General features: G+C 44.6%; 1 protein-coding gene and 1 non-coding gene across 2 annotated transcripts; both read left to right on the plus strand.

The window, feature by feature from the left end:
• Window positions 1-4,269: 4,269 nt before the first annotated feature.
• Window positions 4,270-20,408, plus strand: ZFP90 (ZFP90 zinc finger protein). Its single transcript, XM_049786400.1, has 5 exons — window positions 4,270-4,518; window positions 4,654-4,715; window positions 7,431-7,557; window positions 7,878-7,973; window positions 18,136-20,408. Exons 2-5 carry the CDS (start codon window positions 4,683-4,685, stop codon window positions 19,776-19,778), a joined length of 1,899 nt encoding a protein of 632 aa, XP_049642357.1. The 5' UTR covers window positions 4,270-4,518; window positions 4,654-4,682; the 3' UTR covers window positions 19,779-20,408.
• Window positions 11,522-11,653, plus strand: LOC126029324 (small nucleolar RNA SNORA13). Its single transcript, XR_007502940.1, has one exon. It is a non-coding gene; the product is annotated as a small nucleolar RNA SNORA13 (small nucleolar RNA).
• Window positions 20,409-21,376: the final 968 nt, after the last annotated feature.

Below are 21,376 nucleotides of genomic sequence, written 5' to 3' on the forward strand. Positions count from 1 at the left end.
ATGTTGTCTGTAAGATACCAAACCCTGGATGGGACCTGGCTTTCAGCAGCTGGTTCCTAAGCGTAGAGGACCATGAAAAATTGCTCATTTGGCAAATGGCTTCCAGACGAGTGCTAGCTTTCAGGATTCTAGCTACCATTCAACATCTTTGATTTTGCTCTGGGTTTTTACTTCCTTGCCATTGTTGCAACTCATCAATGCATTTATTTTTGAAAAAGTGAAAAATGATTTACCTTAAGGCCAGGGTGATTGTACACACTAACCCTGGTACCCTATATGGTCACCCGAGCCAGCCAGGAGAAATTTCTGAGTGCAGAGCCAAGAGTAACCCCTGAACACCACTGGATGTGTCCCAAACATCACCACCCCCCCCCCCGGAAAAAGATTTACCCAGCAGCATTAACATTGTTTAGTTACACAGTAGAACTGGGAGATCCAACTTTAGCCACTCTCAACCTCCTCATGCCTTCTCACACCCCATTGACTCCACAGCTCTCATTGTTACCAGCTGCAGTTCTCCTTAGGGTGAAAGCTCATTGTGTTCCAAAACATCCACTCACTGCAGAGAAAAGATCCCCAGTTGTCTGTCCCCACCCCCCAACTCTCCTTCTCTAGGAGAAGCATAGGGGTAACCAGACTAGGTGAAGCACTTCTTGTGCTTAGGAAATAATCATCCTTTTCCACTCAATCCTAGAAAGAAGATTTTGGTTCCCAGTGTCAGGGCAAATTCGGCATCCCCCACTTTTGTAAAACTTGAGTTTCGAGGGGTCAAAGAGATAGAATATCGGGTAAGATGCTTTCTTACACAGGATGTACCCTGGTGCCCAGTAACACATGTGGTGGTCAGAGCACTGCCAAGAATCACTTCTGGGCATGGATGGATGTGGCCCAACCCCACCCTCAGGGGACTTGAATCTCAAAAGTTATGCCACTTTTGAGACGCAGAACATATCTGCAGTAGAATCCTGGTTACCAAATCTTGGACAACCGAAAAATTTCTCTTACACTCTCATGGAAACCATGAGCAATTTCCGTTACACAGTAAAATCCAAATATTACAGGTTTGAAAATCTTGCTCAAGAACTAGAGACCACGTGGAAGGCAACTGCCTTGAACACAGCCTTTTGGGTATGATCCAGGGCACTAGCACCAATAGAAGTGGTCCCTGAGCAAAGAGCCAGGAATAAGCCCTGAGCACAGCTGTGTATGACCTAAAACCATCTCCTCCCCTTACTCAAAAGTAAATCAGCATCTTGGGCCAGAGAGATAGCATGGAGGTAGGGCATTTGCCTTGCATGCAGAAGGTCCGTGGTTTGAATCCCAGCATCCCATATGGTCCCCCAAGCCTGCCAGGAGCAATTTCTGAGCATAGAGCCAAGAGTAACTCCTGAGCGATGCTGGGAGTGACCCCAAAACCAAACCAAACCAAACCAAACAAAAACAAACAAACAGAATTCGCTCCTGGCTTGGAGGACCATATGGGAAGCTGGGGGAATTGAATCGCGGTCAGTCCTAGTATAGCGCGGGCAAGGCAGACGCCTTACCACTTGTGTCACCACTCTGGCCCCAAGGACCTATTTCTAGGATACAGCAAGTTTCGCTCCCTTTCTCATGACTTTCCCATCCACAGTCCCAGCATCCTGGACTTTTTTCTTAGGCTCCAGAGTTGCCTGCTTAAGTTTCAGCTCCTAAATCAGTGCCTTAGGAAGGTCTACAAGACAATTCATTTTTATTTCTGTTACACTTTTTTTTTTACTAGTTCCAGGGCATTTACATGGAATGATGGAAAAAATTAGGTGTTTTGGGCTGGGCGGTGGCGCTAAAGGTAAGGTGCCTGCCTTGCCTGTGCTAGCCTTGGACGGACCGCGGTTCGATCCCCCGGTGTCCCATATGGTCCCCCAAGCCAGAAGCAACTTCTGAGCGCATAGCCAGGAGTAACCCCTGAGCGTTACCGGGTGTGGCCCAAAAACCAAAAAAAAAAAAAAAAAATTAGGTGTTTTTCAATTTACTTTATCATACATGTATCATATAATTGACATAGTTGATCATAATACGTGTGTGTCCAGGCAAGTGAGAGAGAAATTTTAAAAAGAATAAAAAGGGGGCCCAGAGAGATAGTACAGCGGTGTTTGCCTTGCAAGCAGCTGATCCAGGACCAAAGGTGGTTGGTTCGAATTCCGGTGTCCCATATGGTCCCCCGTGCCTGCCAGCAACTATTTCTGAGCAGACAGCCAGGAGTAACCCCTAAGCAACACTGGGTGTGGCCCAAAAACCAAAAAAAAAAAAAAAGAATAAAAAAGGAAAAATTATGGGCCAGAGAGATAATACAGCGATAGGGCGTTTGCCTTGCCAACAGAAGGATGGTGGTTCAAATCCCAGCATCCTATATGTTCCCCCAAGCTTGCCAGGAGCGACTGATTTCTGAGCATAGAGCCAGAAGTAACCCCTGAGTGCTGCTGGGTGTGACCCAAAAACAAAAACAAAAAAGGGAAAAATTACAAAATAATTAAAAGGAAGAGAAAATAAGGAGTACAGCAACAAGAAAATTCGTGAAAATTATTATATCTCCAAAAAGGTCATTATGTCATTGTCAGAAGGTTTAGTAAACTCTTGTCAGTTGACCATTTTGTTGCTTGATTTGTTTCTGAACATTAGGAGCTTCAGATACACATTGGTATCTAAATTGTTGTGTTCCTACAGGGATGACAATATCAATCAAAAATGGTGTTGTCAGGATTGGAGCAATAGCACAGCGGGTACGGTGTTGACCTACATGTGGCTGACCCAGGTTCCATCCCCAGCATCCCATATGACCCCCCCCCAAGCCTTCCAGGAGTGATTTCTGAGCGCAGAGATAGGATTAATGCTGGATGTGCCCTTCTCCCCGCCAAATAAAAGGTGTTATCCAGGAACTCCAGCACTATTGTTGAGACTGGCTTTTGTGGGATCGTATTTTTTTTTTATTCTAGAAGTAGGAGAAGGCTAGGGGAGAGTGCCCTCACTCACTCCAAAAAATATTCTGATCATATCAGTCCAAATACTGGCCTAACTAGAGTTTTGGTCAGATTGGAATCTCTGCAGAGAGCCGTAAAAGAGTGGTGAAGCAGATTGAATCGTTGGCAAAGCAACGATTGTGGGATATGGGTGCAGAAGACATGCTTTGGTAGTGCGGGACTTAGCCTGCTCTCTCCTCCCAAACTTGAGAGATTTTAACTGCATTTTTAATTTGCTTTACATCTCTTTCCAGAACAGAATATGTCTATAGAGCTGGAGGCACAGATATGGTGACTGTGTTTGTGGGCGTCAGGTTTTTGTTTTTGTTTTTTGTTTTTTGCTTTTTGGGCCACACCCGCTGACGCTCAAGGGTTACTTCTGGCTATGCGCTCAGAAATCGCTCTAGCTTGGGGGACCATATGGGATGCTGGGGGATCGGAACCGTGGTCCTTCCTAGGTCAGCTCGGGCAAGGCAAATGCCCTACCACTTGCGCCACCGCTTTGGCCCGAATCTTTTAATCCTCTTGTCAAAATAATGTGACTAGGAATCTTTGGTTATATTCCATACTTTTCCATGTGGTGGATAATACTCTAATATTTATGCAAATCTAAATCTAGGACATTTAGGTGTGGAAAAAAGCACCACATCCAGAGGAACTAGGGGATTCATGTGCTGTCTTGGATGAAACCAGAGTTGGCTGCATGCAGTGTGGACCTTCCCACCTATACTATTGTTTGGGCTCAAGTTTCAGATTTTCAATCAGTTATTTGTGATATCCAAATACTGTATCTGTCTTTCACCTATCTTTGTGTCACTGACAAATTATCCCAAAATCATGACACCTCTAAAAGGAGTGAAATAACATGGTATTCACTCCATTCACTTTTGCACACTATTCAGGACACAACGGATTTACCTGGTTGCTTTTTCCTTCTTATTGTCTTGTTCCCTGGTGTGCATACTCGAGTCTAGAAATGAAGATCCTTTCCTGTCCGATCTGCCCCCTAGCAACATGCCTGGAGCATGAAGTGACACTCAATGACTACTGGAATAAGTGAACACCCGAGCCCCTAACACGAGCCTGGCCCCTTCCAAGCAGCAGCGCAAGAGGGAGGGAAACAAACCCTGAGACAGTCACCAGCCAGCTCCGGGCGCGGCGCGCGGGGTCCGCTGGGAAATGTAGTCCGCGCGGCCGCCACGACCCGGGGGCCCCGGGGGCTTCCTCCGAGTGCGCAGGCGCACTTCCGGTCGCTGCGGCCATTGTCCGGCCCTGATGCGCCTGGAAGAGGCCGCTCAGGGGCCGCCCCCTCCGTGCCGTGCCCCGAGCCTGCCGCGGGGACGACTGGGCCCTGCGTCGGCCCGAAGTGGCCGAAGCCGAAGCCGAAGCCGGAGGAGCCCCACGGGGGCGGCGATCCCGGAGCAGCGCGCGAGTTCGCTTCCGAGACTTGGCGCGTGTCGGGGAGGCCGCGCCCCCGTCCTGCGGGTGGCACTGGGCGTGGCTAGCGGAGCGGGTCTGGGACGCGGTGAGCCTCTAGTTGGCAGGAGGGGAGTCCCGGGCACGGGTGGGGTCCTGCACCCCTCACCTAAGGAGGTGTAACCCGAGGGGGGCGGAGGCGGTCCTTGCTTAGATTGAGCGCACCCCTTGAATCTCTCTGCAGCCTGCAAGCTCGGCCCGGACCACCCAGGAATGGCCCCGAGGCCTCCGGCCATCGCGCCGCAGGTAAGCGTGGGTTGGGAGTTCCAGGCAGATTTGGAGCAGTCATTGATTGCTTTCCTCCCTCGCTGATCGATCCCCCCTTTCCTGGCCCCCCTGCCGCCCGCCAAACCTCCCGATCTAGATCTAGCAAAAATCTAGGCTAGCCAGAACTGGGGTGGAGTGTAAACAGTGGAGAAGACACGGTGGAGAAGTGGGGGGCCCGGGAAGGTAGGGTCTTGGACAGTGTGGCCCAGTGGAGGAGCTGGAGGGAGTGTTTGGGAAGTGTCAGAGTGGGATGTGCTGATTGCATTCTCACAACTCTGGCCCTGGGAAGAGGAAGACGGGTGACAGAAGACAGAAGACAGAGGAGGAGGAAGTGATTGAAGACCTGAGAGAGAGAGAGAGAGAGAGAGTTCTTAAGGCAGCTAAAAAAAAAAACCTCCTTCCGGATCTCTATAAGAGAGATGCTGTAAATCAGCTCTGGGGTGAGGAGAGGAAACGCTGGGAGGACGTGTCCCATCTCTTTTCATGTTAGCTCACTTCCCCCTTGGTGCTAGGAAACTTTTCTACTACGAGAAAAGAATGTTTCAAGGCCTTTGCATTTGTTCGTGGAGCTTTAAGCCTAGAAGGAGAGTGAGTAACTTACTTCCTGGAGAGAGGGCTTAAAAGGCAGAGAGGGGGCGTGTGGATAATGGGGATATGTGAGAGGACACAGTTTAGTGGTCAAAATAGGCTGGTTGTCTCTTTCTGAGATGCTGACATCTGAACGACAGGAAGGAGGATGGAGAGTTTAGGACCTGGGAATGCCTCCCAGGCATTTGGCGGGCTTGTGGTGTGAGTGAGAGATCTCTGGCCTAGGATCAAGGATGGGCCTGGTGAGTAAGAGTCAACAGCAATAATGTTTCTTTTCTCTATATCACTCTTAGTCTCTTAGCTGTGCTGCTAGCTCTCAGCTCACCCAGCTTTATTGATCTGGTATCTTAGAGCACAGGGCAGTAGATGAAATCACCATAATGTAGTCAGTTACGAGCTGGCTGGGCTGGTAGGACTTGCACATGGCTGACCTGGGTTCAATCCCTGGCATCCCGTATTGTATCGCAAGCACTGCCAGGAGTAATTCTTGAGTGCAGAGTCAGGAATAAGACATGAGCACTTCTGGATGTGGCCCTAACCCCAAACCAAACCAAAACAAATAAACAAGTGTTCTAATCAGGCAAATTAACTCTGGTCTTTACTCAGCTGCTGTTCTCTGGTTTTCAGTGTTGCAATTTTCTAGGTTACAGTTTCTTGGTTCCACTTGCAATGGATTTCTCCTCTAGAGTGTGTGTGTATGTGAGTTGGAAGAGGATATTTCTTTGTATTTGTATTTCTTGCGCAAGTGCCCTTTCTTGGAAAAGGACATCTTGGAAGTGTCCTTTCACCCTTTTCTTTTTTTTTTTTTTTTGGTTTTGGGGCCACACCCTGTGACGCTCAGGGGTTACTCCTGGCTATGCGCTCAGAAGTTGCTCCTGGCTTCTTGGGGGACCATATGGGACGCCGGGGGATCGAACCGCGGTCCGTCCTAGGCTAGCGCAGGCAAGGCAGGCACCTTACCTCCAGCGCCACCGCCCGGCCCCTCACCCTTTTCTTAAAACTCATTTCTGTCCCATGTAGGTCTTTGAACATCGCCCTGAGTAATTCCTGAGTGCAGAACTAGAAGTAACCCTTGAGGGGCCAGAGAAACAGTTAGCATGGCAGTAGAGCTTTTGCCTTGCACACAGCTGACACAAGATGGACCTGGGTTCTATTCCTGGCATCCCATAAAATTCCCCTATCCTGCCAGGAGCGATTTCTGAGCAGAGAGCCAAGAGCAACTTCTGAGCTCTTTTGGGTGTGGCCCAACAACAAAAACAAAGGGGGAAAAAAAAAGAAGTAATCCTTCATCATCTTCAGATGTGGCTTAAAACAAAACTAAAGAAACATTCCCCCCCCCCGCCCCAAAATAAATATTTTTGGCTAGAGAGACAGTACAGCCTTGACAGTATGTACCTTGCTTTGATCTAACTAATCCAGCTTGATAACTAGCACTACATATGGTCCTCTGAATACAGAGCCAGGAATAAATCCTGAGGAATGCAAGTGCAACCCTCCACTCAAAATTTTTTTTCATTTCTTCAGGTGATTGTATATTAAGGAATTGGGAAAAGGGGACTTCAAGGATGTCTGTGATTGACTGTGTTAGTCTGCCTTTATTATTAGTCATGAGTCTTTCAGGAGCTCACAAGATTAAATCTTCTCAATTTATTATTTGCTATTTCTGCTAGTTTTGCTTTGGCTGCCAACTGTTTGATCATGGCCCTTTTTATGTCACTGTGGAGAAAGGGAATGTTTGATGTTTCCTGGGATTGTTTTGGAATGCTTTAGTTTGTTTTAGTGGGTTTTTTGTTTGTTTGTTTGTTTGTTTGTTTTTGAGCCACCGTTGGTGGTGTACAGGGCTTACTTCTGGCCCGGTGCTCAGGTGTGCTGAGCTAGCAAGGGTCAACTTCCTCCTCCCCTGGTGGTCCTCCTTTCCTTCCAGGAATACCAGGAGTGATCCCTAAGCAGAGCTAGGAGTAAGCCCTGAGCATGGAGGGTATGACTCAAACACACTCTTCTGCACCCACCCAACACCCATTTTCCCCTGAACTGCTAGTGCTATGGGGCTCATACTCAGCAACCTGTGTGGCAACAAGCACTGAAATCAGAATCTTCTCCCTACAGGAGTCTGTGACATTCAAAGATGTGTCTGTGAACTTCACCCAGGAAGAATGGCATTATATGGGCCCCGAGCAGAAGTGCCTGTACAGGGAGGTCATGCTGGAGAATTACAGCCACCTGGTTTCTCTGGGTAAGGACTCACGCGGTGCTGCCTGCAGATGGCGTTCCTTCCTCTGTTGCCAGGCTTATGCGATTCATTGCTTTGGTGATTGTTGCCTGGGGTCTATATCAGCTCATTCTTCATGGGTCCCCTGCCTGACAGGGGTCTGGGCCCACTCTTCCTTTAGGAAGCTCTTTTGCAAACAGGCCACTTGGTTGCATGACTCCTTAAGTTTCCCACTTTTCTTTCCTTCAGCGTTGCTGAGGATCAGGAACTAGTGCTGACTTGTCAGGAGGGCTCTTTGTCCTCTGGCACAAACAACCAGATCTTGTGTATTTACTCATGAGCAGGATATCCAGATTCCAAGCCAGAGGTCATCTACAAATTGGAGCAAGGACAAGAGCCATGGATCTCAGAGGAGGAAAGTCAAAGCCTTTTCTGTCCAGGTAAGTACTCGAGTTTGTGTCAGTCATGTTGGACCACTAACAGCAGCTCTGCTGAGGAAGGGGATGAGGCGTGAGGACAGCTGCTCACCTGCTGGGGAAGCAGAGCTGGGTCCCATATTCCTGTCACCCACATGTCTTCCTGCTGTGTGTGGGTACTCCTTCTGAGACATAGAAAGGTACCTGTTTCCTTTCTGAGAGCAGCCTTTTGTCCAACATTCAGAATCCCATCTCTCTCTGTTCGAAACCCTCCTTCATGTTTTTCTTTCCCCTCTGTCCACCTTCCCTGCAGAGGGAGCCCTTTTACTTGTTTTCTCTTCTTCCTTCTTCTCTGTGTCGATGCCCTGGTTCTCCCTCCCCTCAGCACTTTTGCCCATCACACCACACACCACCTATCTGTAAGCACAACTGCTCTCTGTCCCTCCTGTGGCTGGGACCTTGGCCCTAGTTCTATGCCTCCTGACCAGTTACCTGCCTCTGCTCTGCTTGCTGACAGTTGTTGGGCTTTAAGACTTGTTAGACTTTTCCTCTTCAGGGAATCTACCCAACCTTCCTCATCTTCCCGCTTCTTCCAATAATACCACCCTAGAGCAGCATTTGTCCCTGGATCTTTACCCTTCTGTGGAGACTCAGAATTTGTCCTTCATTGTAGTCTGGTCACTCTCACTTCTCACAGGAGATCTCCGGTTCTTATTGTTTGTTTGTTTGTTTGTTTGTTTTTGGGCCACACCCGGAGGTGCTCAGGGGTTACTCCTGGCTATCTGCTCAGAAATAGCTCCTGGCAGGCACAGGGGACCTTATGAGACACCGGGATTCGAACCAACCATTTTAGATTCTGCTTGCAAGGCAAACACCGCTGTGCTATCTCTCCGACCCCACATTCAGTTCTTATTAAATACAGAAACACTACATGAATACTCTTTTTCTCTCTCTTTCCCGTTACTCATTTCTCCCCTTGCCTGTTAAAAATCATCATTTTTCTCATCCCACAGGACAGAAACCATCATTGTTTTGATCCTTTCAATCCAGAGTATTTCCCTCTTTTGACCATGTATTAGATTTATCTTCCTTTTAACTTCCATTTGTAAAATCCTGGACCGAGTCCCCAGACTTAGATAACTCTCAGTCCTAATTAGAACTGGTCACTCATATCTTTTCCTTTTATAATTCATTCTTGGTATTTAGGGGTATTTTTTTTTGTCTGTTAGTTTGTTTTGTTTTTGTTTTTATCCCAGAGACCAAACTCAGCAGTGCTCAAGAGGCTGCTCTTGGCTCATGCTTTGTGCTGGGGATGTTTGGGGGACCATAGTACTGGGGATCTTTCTTCGAAAGATAAACCTTAACCCCTGTCCTATCCCTTTCCAGTGCAGCTCAGTTTGTTCTTCATCATTTTACTCATAGGTAATTCATATGCTTGACAATTCAGGGTTATCTCCCCACAGTCTTACTTTATTTTAAAGCGTGTTCATTGAAAGGAGCCCATACTTATTAGCCACTTTTTCGTTCCCTATTTTCCTTGGCTCCTGGCAACTAGTAATCTGCTTTTATCTTGCTTATTTGGGAAGCCTTATTTATAAATGGAATAATTTAATTTTCATTGACCTTTGGTAACTTCTTTCACTTTGCATATCTTCAAAATTTATTCTTATAATAGCCTATATTGGTTTTTAATTTATTTTCATTGCTCAGTTATCTTGTGTTTCATAGATATACTAAACTAGTAATTTGTTTATCACTAGGTAGTAGATTTTTGGGGTGGAAGGGCCAAACCAGTGGTGCTCAGGGATTCTTTCTGTGGATTGAACCCAGTTTGGTCTTGTGCAAGACAAGTACTATAACTGTTTTACTGTCATAATAGATTTTAGTGCTTTATCTTCATAAACCACCCACCTCTGACAAAATCTTCCTATTATTCCTTTTTCACCATAATAGGAAAGAAAACACCCTTAATATAAATGTACTCTTATTTAATCTAGTAATAGATTAAATAAATTAAAATAATCTAATATTAGTTTACAATACTAATATTATTCCAGTATTATTTTTTTTGTTTGTTTTTTTTGGGGGGGCCACACCCGGCGGTGCTCAGGAGTTACTCCTGGCTGTCTGCTCAGAAACAGCTCCTGGCAGGCACAGGGGACCATATGGGACACCGGGATTCGAACCAACCACCTTAGATCCTGGATCGGCTGCTTGCAAGGCAAACGCCACTGTGCTATCTCTCCGGGCCCCATTCCAGTATTATTTTTTGTTCCTAAGGTTGAACTTTTTTTGTTTGTTTGTTTGGACCACACCCTGCAGGACTCAGGAATTACTCCTGGCTCTACACTCAGAAATTGCTCCTGGCAGGCTCGGGGGGCCATATGGGATGCTGGAATTCAAACCACCGTCCTTCTGTGTGCAAAGCAAATGCCTTACCTCCATGCTATCTCTCCGGCCCCCAAGGTTGAACTTTTTAATGGTGTTTTTTGTAAGTTAGTTACACTTTTCTTCATCAGATTATGCTTGTCCAGTTCATCTGTTCTATAAATTCAACCTAATGTAAGCCAGGAAACCTAATTTAAACTGTTATATTTATTTCTTCCTTCCCTGATCACACATGATTCTCATCATTACCTTTCAAACTTAGATATAAGCGGGGGACGGTGTTGGATCATACCCAGCAGCACTCAAGGTATACTCCTGGCTCCTTGTTCAGAAATCACTCATGGGCAGCTTGGGGGACCATATGGGATGCCAGGAATCAAACCAGGGTTGTCCTGGGTTGGCCACATATAAGGCAAATGCCCTGTCTACTGCTGTACTATGGCTCTGGCCCCTGTCTTTATCTTCTTAAGGAAGAGCTTTGTGCTTTGAAGATAGTTGTAGCAATTTATAGCCCCAACCATGGGAGTTCCTTTTTCTTTCACATCCTCTTTAGTACTTGTTATTGCTGGGTTTTTTGTTTGTTTTGTTTTGAACCACACCAGGAAGTATTTATTGTTTAGGAGACCATATGGTGCCAGGGATCAAATCCTGGACCTCCTGAATGTAAGGTGTGTGCTCAACCTGTTGAGCTCTTTTTCCAGTCCTGTGATTGCTGCTTTTGATGGATAGGTATGAGGTGGGATCTCATTGTACTCTTATTTTTTTTTTTGTTTTTGACCCGCACCCAGTGAGCTCAGAAGTTACTCCTGACTATGCGCTCAGAAATTGCTCCTGTCTAGGGTGACCATATGGGATTCTGTGATGGGATCGATTCAGGTCTGTCCTGGATCTGCTGCATGCATGGCAAATGCCCTACACCTGTGCTATCTCTCACAACCCCTCATTGTACTCTTTATTTTTGGGGGGCTTTGGGTCATACCCGGCAGCACTTGGGTTACTCCTGGCTCTGTGCTCTGAAATCACTCCTGGCAGACTCAGGGGACCATATGGGATGCCGGGATTCGAACCACCGACCTTCTACATGCAAGGCTTTACTCCATGCTGTCTCTCCAGCCCCGTCAGCTCAGTTCTTAATTGATTGCTTTGGGGGGTTTATTTGTCATGTTTGTCTTTAAAAAAAAAGCCGCCTCTGTGTTGCCTGTTCACCTTGGAACTAGTGGACACGGTGTCAAATGAGGCGGAAAGGAAAGCTCTAGGCAGGGTTTGCTCGCCCGAGACCCACCTGTCTCGGGTCAGGAACTGCCTTGGGAACAGGTTTAGATGAAAGAAAAAAAAAATAATATCTTGGGTAACTCTCTAGTAAATGTATGCTGGGCAGTTATTTCCTCTCATTGAATAAACTGCTTTTTAAAAGAAAATTGGCCATACCCAGTGGTGCTTAGGTGTTATTCCTAGCTCAGTGAGCCCTATATGCTCAAGGAACTGTATAGGGTGCCTGAGATCAAGCCCAGGTATAGTCTACCCTCTGTTCTATGGCTCTGTCCCCAATAAGCTGCCTCTTTGTTCTGCTTATACATATATTTTTTTTTTTCTGTTTTGGGGCTACATATAGTGATTCTAGGGGATTACTCTCAGCTTCTTGAAGTACTCAGAGGACCATGCTGGGGATTGAACCCAAGGGCCCCTACATGCAAAGCATGTGCTCAGCCCTATAAGCTGCCTCTCCAGCCCAATGTTTTCCTTGCTGTACAAAGGCTTTTCAATGAAATGTAAACCCAGTTTTTACCTTTATGTTCTTTAGTCTTGATCAAGTCTCCAAAGAATCTCTAATTCTGTCATTGAATTTCTCACCTTTAATTACTAATTTTGGATCTTATTGTAATTAAGGATGTTAATCTATTTAAAAATTTTTTTTTGTTTTTTGTTTTTGTTTTTGGGCCACACCCAGCGGTGCTCAGGGGTTACTCCTGGCTGTCTGCTCAGAAATAGCTCCTGGCAGGCACGGGGGACCATATGGGACACTGGGATTCGAACCAACCACCTTTGGTCCTGGATCGGCTGCTTGCAAGGCAAATGCTGCTGTGCTATTTCTCCGGGCCCTATTTTAAATTTTTATATGTGGGAGTTAGTAGTCCAGCTTAGTTCTTCTGTATTGCTATCTAGTATCTCTATACTATTTATTTATTTATTGTTTGTTTGTTTGGTTGGTTTTTGGGTCACACTCGGCTGTGCTCAGGGGTTACTCCTGGCTCTATGCTCAGAAATTGCTCCTGGCAGGCTCAGTGAACCATATGGGATGCCGGGATTCAAATCACTGTCCTTCTGCGTGCAAGGCAAACACCCTACCTCCATGCTAAATCTTCAGCCCAGGTTTTTTTTTTTTTTTGGTTTTTGGGCCACACCTGGTGGTGCTCAGGGGTTACTCCTGGCTGTCTGCTCAGAAATAGCCCCTGGAAGGCACAGGGGACCATATGGGACACTGGGATTCGAACCAACCACCTTTGGTCCTGTATTGGCTGCTTGCAAGGCAAACGCCACTGTGCTATCTCTCCGGGCCCAAGGCCAGTTTTTTTGTTTCTCTTTTTTGGGTCACTCCTGCTAATGCTCATGGCTTACTCCTGTTCAGCACTTGGGGAGCGGTGGAGAGGAGGATCGTATAAGATGCTGAGACCAAACTTTGGTTGGCTGCACTCAAGGCAAGCACCATATTTAAGACAGTATCTTTCCATCCTCATGGTTGTTTAGACTCTTTAGGGGTCTATTTTTTTTGTTTTTGTTTTGGGCCACACCCGGCATTGCTCAGGGGTTACTCCTGGCTGTCTGCTCAGAAATAGCTCCTGGCAGACACAGGGTACCATATGGAACACCGGGATTCGAACCAACTACCTTTGGTCCTGGATCGGCTGCTTGCAAGGCAAACACCGCTGTGCTATCTCTCCGGGCCCTCTTTTCTTTTTTTTGGGGAGGTCACACCAGGCAGCGCTCAGAGGTTACTCCTGGCTCTACGCTCAGAAATTGCTTCCTGCAGGCTTGGGATGCCAGGATTTGAACCACCATCCTTCTGCATGCAAGGCAAACACCCTACCTCCATGCTAACCCTTCAGCCCAGGTTTTTTTTTTTTTTGGTTTTTGGTTTTTGGGCCACACCCGGTGGTGCTCAGGGGTTACTCCTGGCTGTCTGCTCAGAAATAGCTCCTGGTAGGCACGGGGGACCATATGGGACACCGAGATTCGAACCAACCACCTTTGGTTCTGGATCGACTGCTTGCAAGGCAAACGCCACTGTGCTATCTCTCCAGGCCCCCAGTATTTTTTTTAATATATATTACTCTTGTACTGCTATCTAGTTTTCCCTATACCTTTGAATTTCTTAGAATTGCTTTAGTTTGAATGTCCTTATGATCCATGTAAATCTCAGTGTTATTCTTTTTCTTAAATGTATTATTGGTGGCGCCAGATAGAATACTGGGTAGGGTGCTTGCCTTGCATGAAGCCAGCCTGGATTCAATCTTCAGCACTACATATGGTCCCTTGAGTCCACTAGGTATAATCTCTGAGCACAAAGATAAGCTGAGTACTGCTGGGAATGACCCCCTCCAAAAAAAAAAAAAAAAACCCAAAACACATCATTGGGATTTGTATTGGGATTACAGTAAATTTGTATATTACTTTTTAATAGAATGGACATTGAGTAATTAATTCTCCTTACTCACATAATGATGTTTTTTCTTCTCTGTCATATTCTATTTTTTAATAGTATCATCTAATTTTTATTTGTCTTCACTTTCTTTGTTCATTTTATTCTTAGGTGTTCTTTTTAATGTAATTGTAAATATTACTTTCTTAGTTTCTTTTCTTTTTTGGGGGGGGATTTTGGGGTCACACCCAGCAGCGCACATGGGCTTCTCCTGGCTCTATGCTCAGAAATCGCTCCTGACAGGCTTAGGGGACCATATAGGATGCTGGGATTCGAACCACTATTCTTCTGCATGCAAGGCAAACACCCTACCACTGTGCTATGGGACCATATGGGATGCCGGGATTCTCTCCGGCACCACTTTCTTAGTTTTTTCCTATTCATTCTTTGTATAGGAATGTACCAATATTTTGTGTGTAATTTGTAACCAGCCACCTTGCTGTATCCATTATTTTTATAGCGTTTTAATAGTCTTGAGGATTTTCTAGATATTATCATATCATCTGCACATAATTATAGTCTCACATTTATTCCAAGATCAATTTCTTTTCTTTGTCATTACTTAATTTCTCTTGCTTGGGTCAGAAAGATAGTACATATGCTTGCCTTGCATACAGCCTACCCAGATTCTATTCCTGGTACTTTAGATGGCTCCCTGAGCCCCACTAGGAGTGATTCATGAACATAGAATCAGAATTAATCCTTAAATACTACTGGGGTGACCCCAAAATTAACTAAGAAATAAATAACTGTTCTTGCTAAGATCTCTGATACTAAATTTAATGCAAGTGGCTGTAGTGTGCGGCCGGAAAGATAGCATGCAGGTAAGGCGTTTACCTTTCATGCCGGAGGTCAGTGGTTCAAATCCTGGCATCCCATATGGTCCCCTGAGCCTGCCAGGAGCAATTTCTGAGCCAGGAGTAACCCCTGAGTGCTGCCGGATGTAACCCAAAAATAAAAAAAATAAAATAAAAAAAGTGGCTGTAGTGGATACCTTCTCTTGTTCCTGATTTTTTTTGTTTGTTTGGTTGGTTGGTTTTTGGGTCACACTTGGCAGCACTCAGGGGTTAATTTTGGCTCTTCGCTCAGAAATTGGCCCTGGCATGGGGCTGGAGAGAGAGCATGGAGGTAGGGCATTTGCCTTCATGCAGAAGGATGGTGGTCCGAATCCCGGCATCCCATATGGTTCCTCCGAGCCTGCCAGAAGCAATTTCTGAGCGTAGATTCAGGAGTGACCCCTGAGCGCTGCCGGGTGTGACCCAAAAACAAAAAACAAAAATATCCACTCCTGACAGGCTTGGGGGACCATATGGGATGCCGGGATTTGAACCACTGTTCTTCTACATGCAAAGCAAATGCCCTACCTCCATGCTACTATCACTCTGGCCCCGTCTTGTTCCTGATTTTAAAGAAAAAACTTTGACTTTTTATTGAATATAAAATTAACTGTGTGTTTATAGTATATGTACAATATTAGTAGATGCTAAGAAAAAGTTTGACAAATTCCTCTCTCTTTTATTAAAAAAAATCATTAAAATGGAAACAGGTAATACATCTCACCACAATAAGAGACATATCTTTTCTTAGCATTTATGATACTTTATAATTTCTCTTTCCTTTTATTTTATTTGGGGGGGGGGGCGGATTTGGGTCACACCTGTGAACACTCAGGGTAACTCCTGGCTCTGCGCTCAGAAATCGCTCCTGGCAGGCGCAGGGTCATATGGGTTACCAGGATTTGAACCACCATCGTCCTGGGGTAGCTATGTACAAAGCAAATGCCCTACTACTGTGCTATCTCTTCGGCATCTTTCTTTTCTCCCCCCTTTTTTTTTTGGTTTTGGGGGACACACCCATTTTTTTTTATCTAAACACCTTGATTACATACATGATTGTGTTTGGGTTTCAGTCATGTAAAGAACACCACCCATCACCAGTGCAACGTTCCCATCACCAATGTCCAAAATCTCCCTTCTCCCCACCCAACCCCTGCCTGTACTGTAGACAAGCTTTCTATTTCCCTCATTCATTCTCATTATTAGGATAGTTCAAAATGTACTTATTTCTCTAACTAAACTCATCACTCTTTGTGGTGTGCTTCATGAGGTGAGCTGTAACTTCCAGCCCTTCTCTCTTTTGTGTCTGAAAATTATTATTGCAAGAATGTCTTTTATTTTTCTTAAAACCTATAGATGAGTGAGACTGTTCTGCGTTTCTCTCTCTCTCTCTCTCTCTCTCTCTGACTTATTTTACTCAGCATAATAGATTCCATGTACATCCATGTATAGGTAAATTTCATGATTTCATCTCTCCTGACAGCTGCATAATATTCCATTGTGTATATGTACCACAGTTTCTTTAGCCATTCGTCTGTTGAAGGGCATCTTGGTTGTTTCCAGAGTCTTGCTATGGTAAATAGTGCTGCAATGAATATAGGTGTAAGGAAGGAATTTTTGTATTGTATTTTTGTGTTCCTAGGGTATATTCCTAGGAGTAGTATAGCTGGATCGTATGGGAGCTCGATTTCTAGTTTTTTGAGCCACACCCGTTTGATGCTCAGGGTTTACTCTTGGCTAAGCGCTCAGAAATTGCCCCTGGCTTGGGGGGACCATATGGGATGCTGGGGGATCGTACCGCGGTCCTTCCTTGGCTAGCGCTTGTAAGGCAGACACCTTACCTCTAGCGCCACCTCACCGGCCCTCCCTTTTTTAATATATTATATCATACTGACTTTTGTATGTCTAACACAAGTTAGACCTTTTGTGCCTTGAATCAACCCCCCTTTTTCACGATGTGATATTTTTGATACATTGTTGGATTTGATTTAGTAAAGAATATTCTTGAGAGAAATTAATCTGTAACTTTCCCCTGGATTTTTTTGGGGGGAGCACAACTGGTAGGGTTTATTCCTGGCTGTACATACAGTGATCACTCTAATCCTGGAAGGCTTTGGAGACAATATACGGTATAGGTGATATAATCTGAGTCAACTGTGTGCAAGGCAAACACCTTACCCACTCTCCAGGCTCTATAACTTTCTTGGTTTTGAAGTCTTGTCTAGTTTTGATATAATGATAATGTTGGCCTTATAAAATATATAGGGAATATGTTCAATTCTTCTTGTAAGAAAACAGTGCATACCCAAAATTGTATTCTCTTTTTGTATCACTCCATTGGCTTTGACAAGGCATTCACCCATCCAATCTAAACCTCCACTGAAATAGAATGTTGGGTTTTTTTTTGGTTTTTGGTTTTTGGGCTACATCTGGCAGTGCTCAGTACTCCTCACTCTATGCTCTATGCCCAGAGGACCATACGGGATGCCGGGATTCAAACCAACATTGGTCCTTGATCTGCCACTTGCAAGGCAAACGCCCTACCACTGTGCTATCTTTCCGGCTCCTGAAATAGAATAAGTTATTCCCAGAAAGCGCCGTACCATGTTTTTAAAGGTTGTCATTCTTGTAGTGTAGAAATTAATTCTAGGGGCTAGAGAGATAGCATGGAGGTAAGGCATTTGCCTTGCATGCAGAAGGTCAGTGGTTTGAATCCCAGCATCCCATGTGGTCCCCCGTGCCTACCAGGAGCAATTTCTGAGCGCAGAGCCAGAAGTGATCCCTGGGTGCCACTGGATGTGACCCCAAAAAATAATCAGTTGCAGGTTTTCTTTCCAGGATTCCAGGTTATGGAGCCTCAGAGGTGGCTTTAAAGAAATTATAAATGGATTCTATTAAGACAGACTTCTGTGGTGTTTCATGAAATAGACAGAAGATATGGAGAGCAGATAGGATTTCACATGGTAGATCCAAATCTATTCATATTTATGCCTTAACACCCCCTCCTCACTTAGTCCCATACTTGTTAGTCAGCCCTTCTACATGGAATTCCTCATTCTGAACTTTACCAAATGCTCTGATCTTTGATATGCATCACCCTTACTCTATATTCTTTTACTGCATTTGTTGTCTTTTCCCCAAGATATACCACTAATTCAAAGCAGAATCATAGGCCATTTATGTCTTTCTCATTCCTTCATTCTACTCTAGTATTATGTTGTAATAGGAGTGAACAGTGGAGTTTTGTACTTTGGATTTCTTTCAGACTGGAAGACCAGGCTTGAAGCCAAATCCTCACATCTGCAGCAGAGCATGTTTGAAATATCCTGTAGCACAGATGAGTCCTCCTGTGCCATGCTAAAAGATGTTTGGAACGTTAACCCATTGGACAGGCACCAGGAAAACTGGAAATGGTGTATGGGGCCAGACACATCTATCCAGAAGATAATCACACCAGAGACAAATTTCGAACACAATAAATATGGTGAAAACTCAAAATCCAGCACAGACTTGGCTGCACAATTGAACATCCCTTCCGAGTCTGCTAAGTGTGATATACCGGGAAACAATTTGGCTCCCAGTTTAGACTTACCGAATCAGAATAATAGCCTTGCAAAAAAGAAACCTTATAAGTGTAATAAATGCAGAAAAGCCTTTATTCATCGGTCATCACTAACCAAACATGAGAAAACTCATAAAGGAGAGGAAGCCTTTTCCAACGGTACAGACCAGGGGCTTTATCCTGGAAAGAAGCACCATGAATGTATTGACTGTGGGAAAACCTTTCTCTGGAAGACACAACTCACTGAGCATCAGAGAATTCATACTGGGGAGAAACCCTTTGAATGTAACGTGTGTGGGAAGGCCTTCCGGCACAGCTCCTCCCTGGGTCAGCATGAGAATGCACACACTGGGGAGAAACCCTACCAGTGCAGTCTCTGTGGGAAAGCCTTCCAGCGCAGCTCCTCCCTTGTCCAACACCAGAGAATTCACACCGGGGAGAAGCCCTACCGGTGTAACTTATGTGGGAGGTCCTTTAGGCACGGCACATCCCTCACTCAACATGAGGTCACACACAGTGGCGAGAAGCCCTTCCAGTGTAAGGAATGTGGAAAGGCCTTCAGTAGGTGTTCTTCCCTTGTCCAGCACGAGAGGACTCACACGGGAGAGAAACCTTTTGAATGTAGCATCTGTGGGAGGGCTTTTGGTCAGAGCCCATCCCTTTACAAGCATATGAGGATTCATAAGCGAGGAAAACCTTACCAAAGCACAGACTACAGCATAGATTTCAAGCACAGCTCATCTCTCATTCAAGATGGAAGCACTCTCACTGAAGTGAGCTCCTACAATGGCGCTGACCACGGGGAAGACTTCAGTCACACCACAGACTTGACCAATCAGTCAAAGAGCCATAGTGGGGAAAATTCTTATGATTGTGAGCAAACTTTCAGTCAGCAACCAACTTCTCATCCTGGAGAGAGACCCTATCAGTGTAATGTGTGTGGCAAAGCTTTCAAACGGAGTACGAGTTTCATTGAGCACCACAGGATTCACACTGGAGAAAAACCTTATGAATGTAACGAGTGTGGAGAAGCATTTAGTCGGCGCTCATCACTTACTCAGCATGAGAGAACCCACACTGGAGAGAAGCCTTATGAATGCATTGACTGTGGCAAAGCATTCAGTCAGAGTTCCTCCCTCATTCAACATGAGAGAACTCACACTGGAGAGAAACCATTTGAATGTAATGAATGTGGCCGGGCCTTCCGCAAGAAAACCAACCTGCAAGATCACCAGAGAATTCATACTGGGGAAAAGCCTTATACTTGTAAAGAATGTGGGAAAAACTTCAGTCGAAGCTCAGCTCTTACTAAACACCTGAGAATTCATATGCGAGATAAATCCTAGAAATCTTGAAGTTAAAGATTGTTCAGAAAGCTTCTTCTAAAATTGTGGTTCTTATTTACAGTATTAAAGAATTCTTACTGGAGAGAAAGCTTGAGAATATAGTGCAGTTGTCATTATATATGCGTGGAGAGGAAACTCTAGTTGGCAATGCAGGTTGGTTTTTTTTTGGCTACATTTGCCAATTTAATGATAGACTTTTATAAAAAAAAATGACATTGTGTATAACCAGATGGAAATGATATGCCTATACATTGAACTTTATAAAGCTTCTAGGTATATGTGCAGGAGATCACCAACTTTGAAAAGCTTGACTTGTGACTCTGTTTACAGCCTTTTTAAAATAAAACTCCTGCAATAATGACCAAAACTAATTTTTAAATTTGCTTGACAATGGTATTCAACTTCCACTCTTAGTTTATCATGGAAACTAAATCCACCTCCTGGAATTCATCAATCAAAGAATTAGATCAATTGGTCCAACCACTTCATTGTACAGATTAAAGAAACTGAAAACCAAAGATGTGAAGTGGTTTGCACAGTGATAACAGTTTATTATGACAAAGTTGGGTGGATAGTGCAGGTTCCTGGACCTTTGGCCTTGTGATGCTTTTCAATAAATTATATAACTAAACTATGTACAAGCATTTAATTAATACTGCTGATAACGTTTGGGAGTTTGTGAAAACAAGGTATATGCAAATTTCTTACAAATTCATCGAAAACCACTGTTGGAAACTTACAAACCAAAACGTTACCAGAAAACCATAATGACTAACTGATGTTTTTTGTTGTTATTTTGGTGGGGTTTTTTTTTGTTTTTGTTTTTTTGTTTTTTTGTTTTTTGTTTTTTTGGTTTTTGGATCATACCCAGCAGCACTCAGGGGTTACTCCTGGCTCTGCACTCAGAAGTCACTCCTGGCAGGCTCTAGGGGACTCTCTGGGGTGCCGGGATTCAAACCGGGGTCTGTTCTGTGTTGGCCGCCTGCAAGGCAAACACCTTACTGCTGTACTGTCACTTCGGCCCTAACTGATGTTTTTTCTTTTACTAAGTGTCCTGAACCTACTTTCTGTTGACATATATAAGTTCCACAGAAATATTACGTCCTTGTATACTTTTTATATGATACTCCCAGGAAAAAATGTACTATGAGGGAATAGTTCTTGACATTTAAAATACTGTAAAGGAGATTAAATTAAGTTCATCACTGCCAATTAGTCAGTGTTGAGAACCAGCATACAAAGGCTCATTCTGTGTGTCAAGAAAATACTTCATGAAATATATTAAGTACTTAGGCTGTATGTAACTATCCATCAGTTAAAATTCTGTTGAGCCTGAGTAACCTACTCCAATCTGTAATGTCCCCAAATGCTACCAGTCGACTCTTCCAATGGAATTTCTGGAACCTTCGTTGCTTCATTGAGTCCTACAGTGCAGATAAGCTTGGAAGTAATTATGGGTATTGACCTTTCTCATCTCCAGGAAGTTCTCAAAATGTCACACAATATTGTGGCAAAATAGCAAGCAGTGGTGATGAATCAGGATAAGGGATTGAAGGGATAATATTGATGCTGATCTTTTACTGACTTCTTGGCATGAG

This window comes from Suncus etruscus, chromosome 14 (assembly GCF_024139225.1).
Source record: "Suncus etruscus isolate mSunEtr1 chromosome 14, mSunEtr1.pri.cur, whole genome shotgun sequence".
NCBI lineage: Eukaryota > Metazoa > Chordata > Mammalia > Eulipotyphla > Soricidae > Suncus > Suncus etruscus.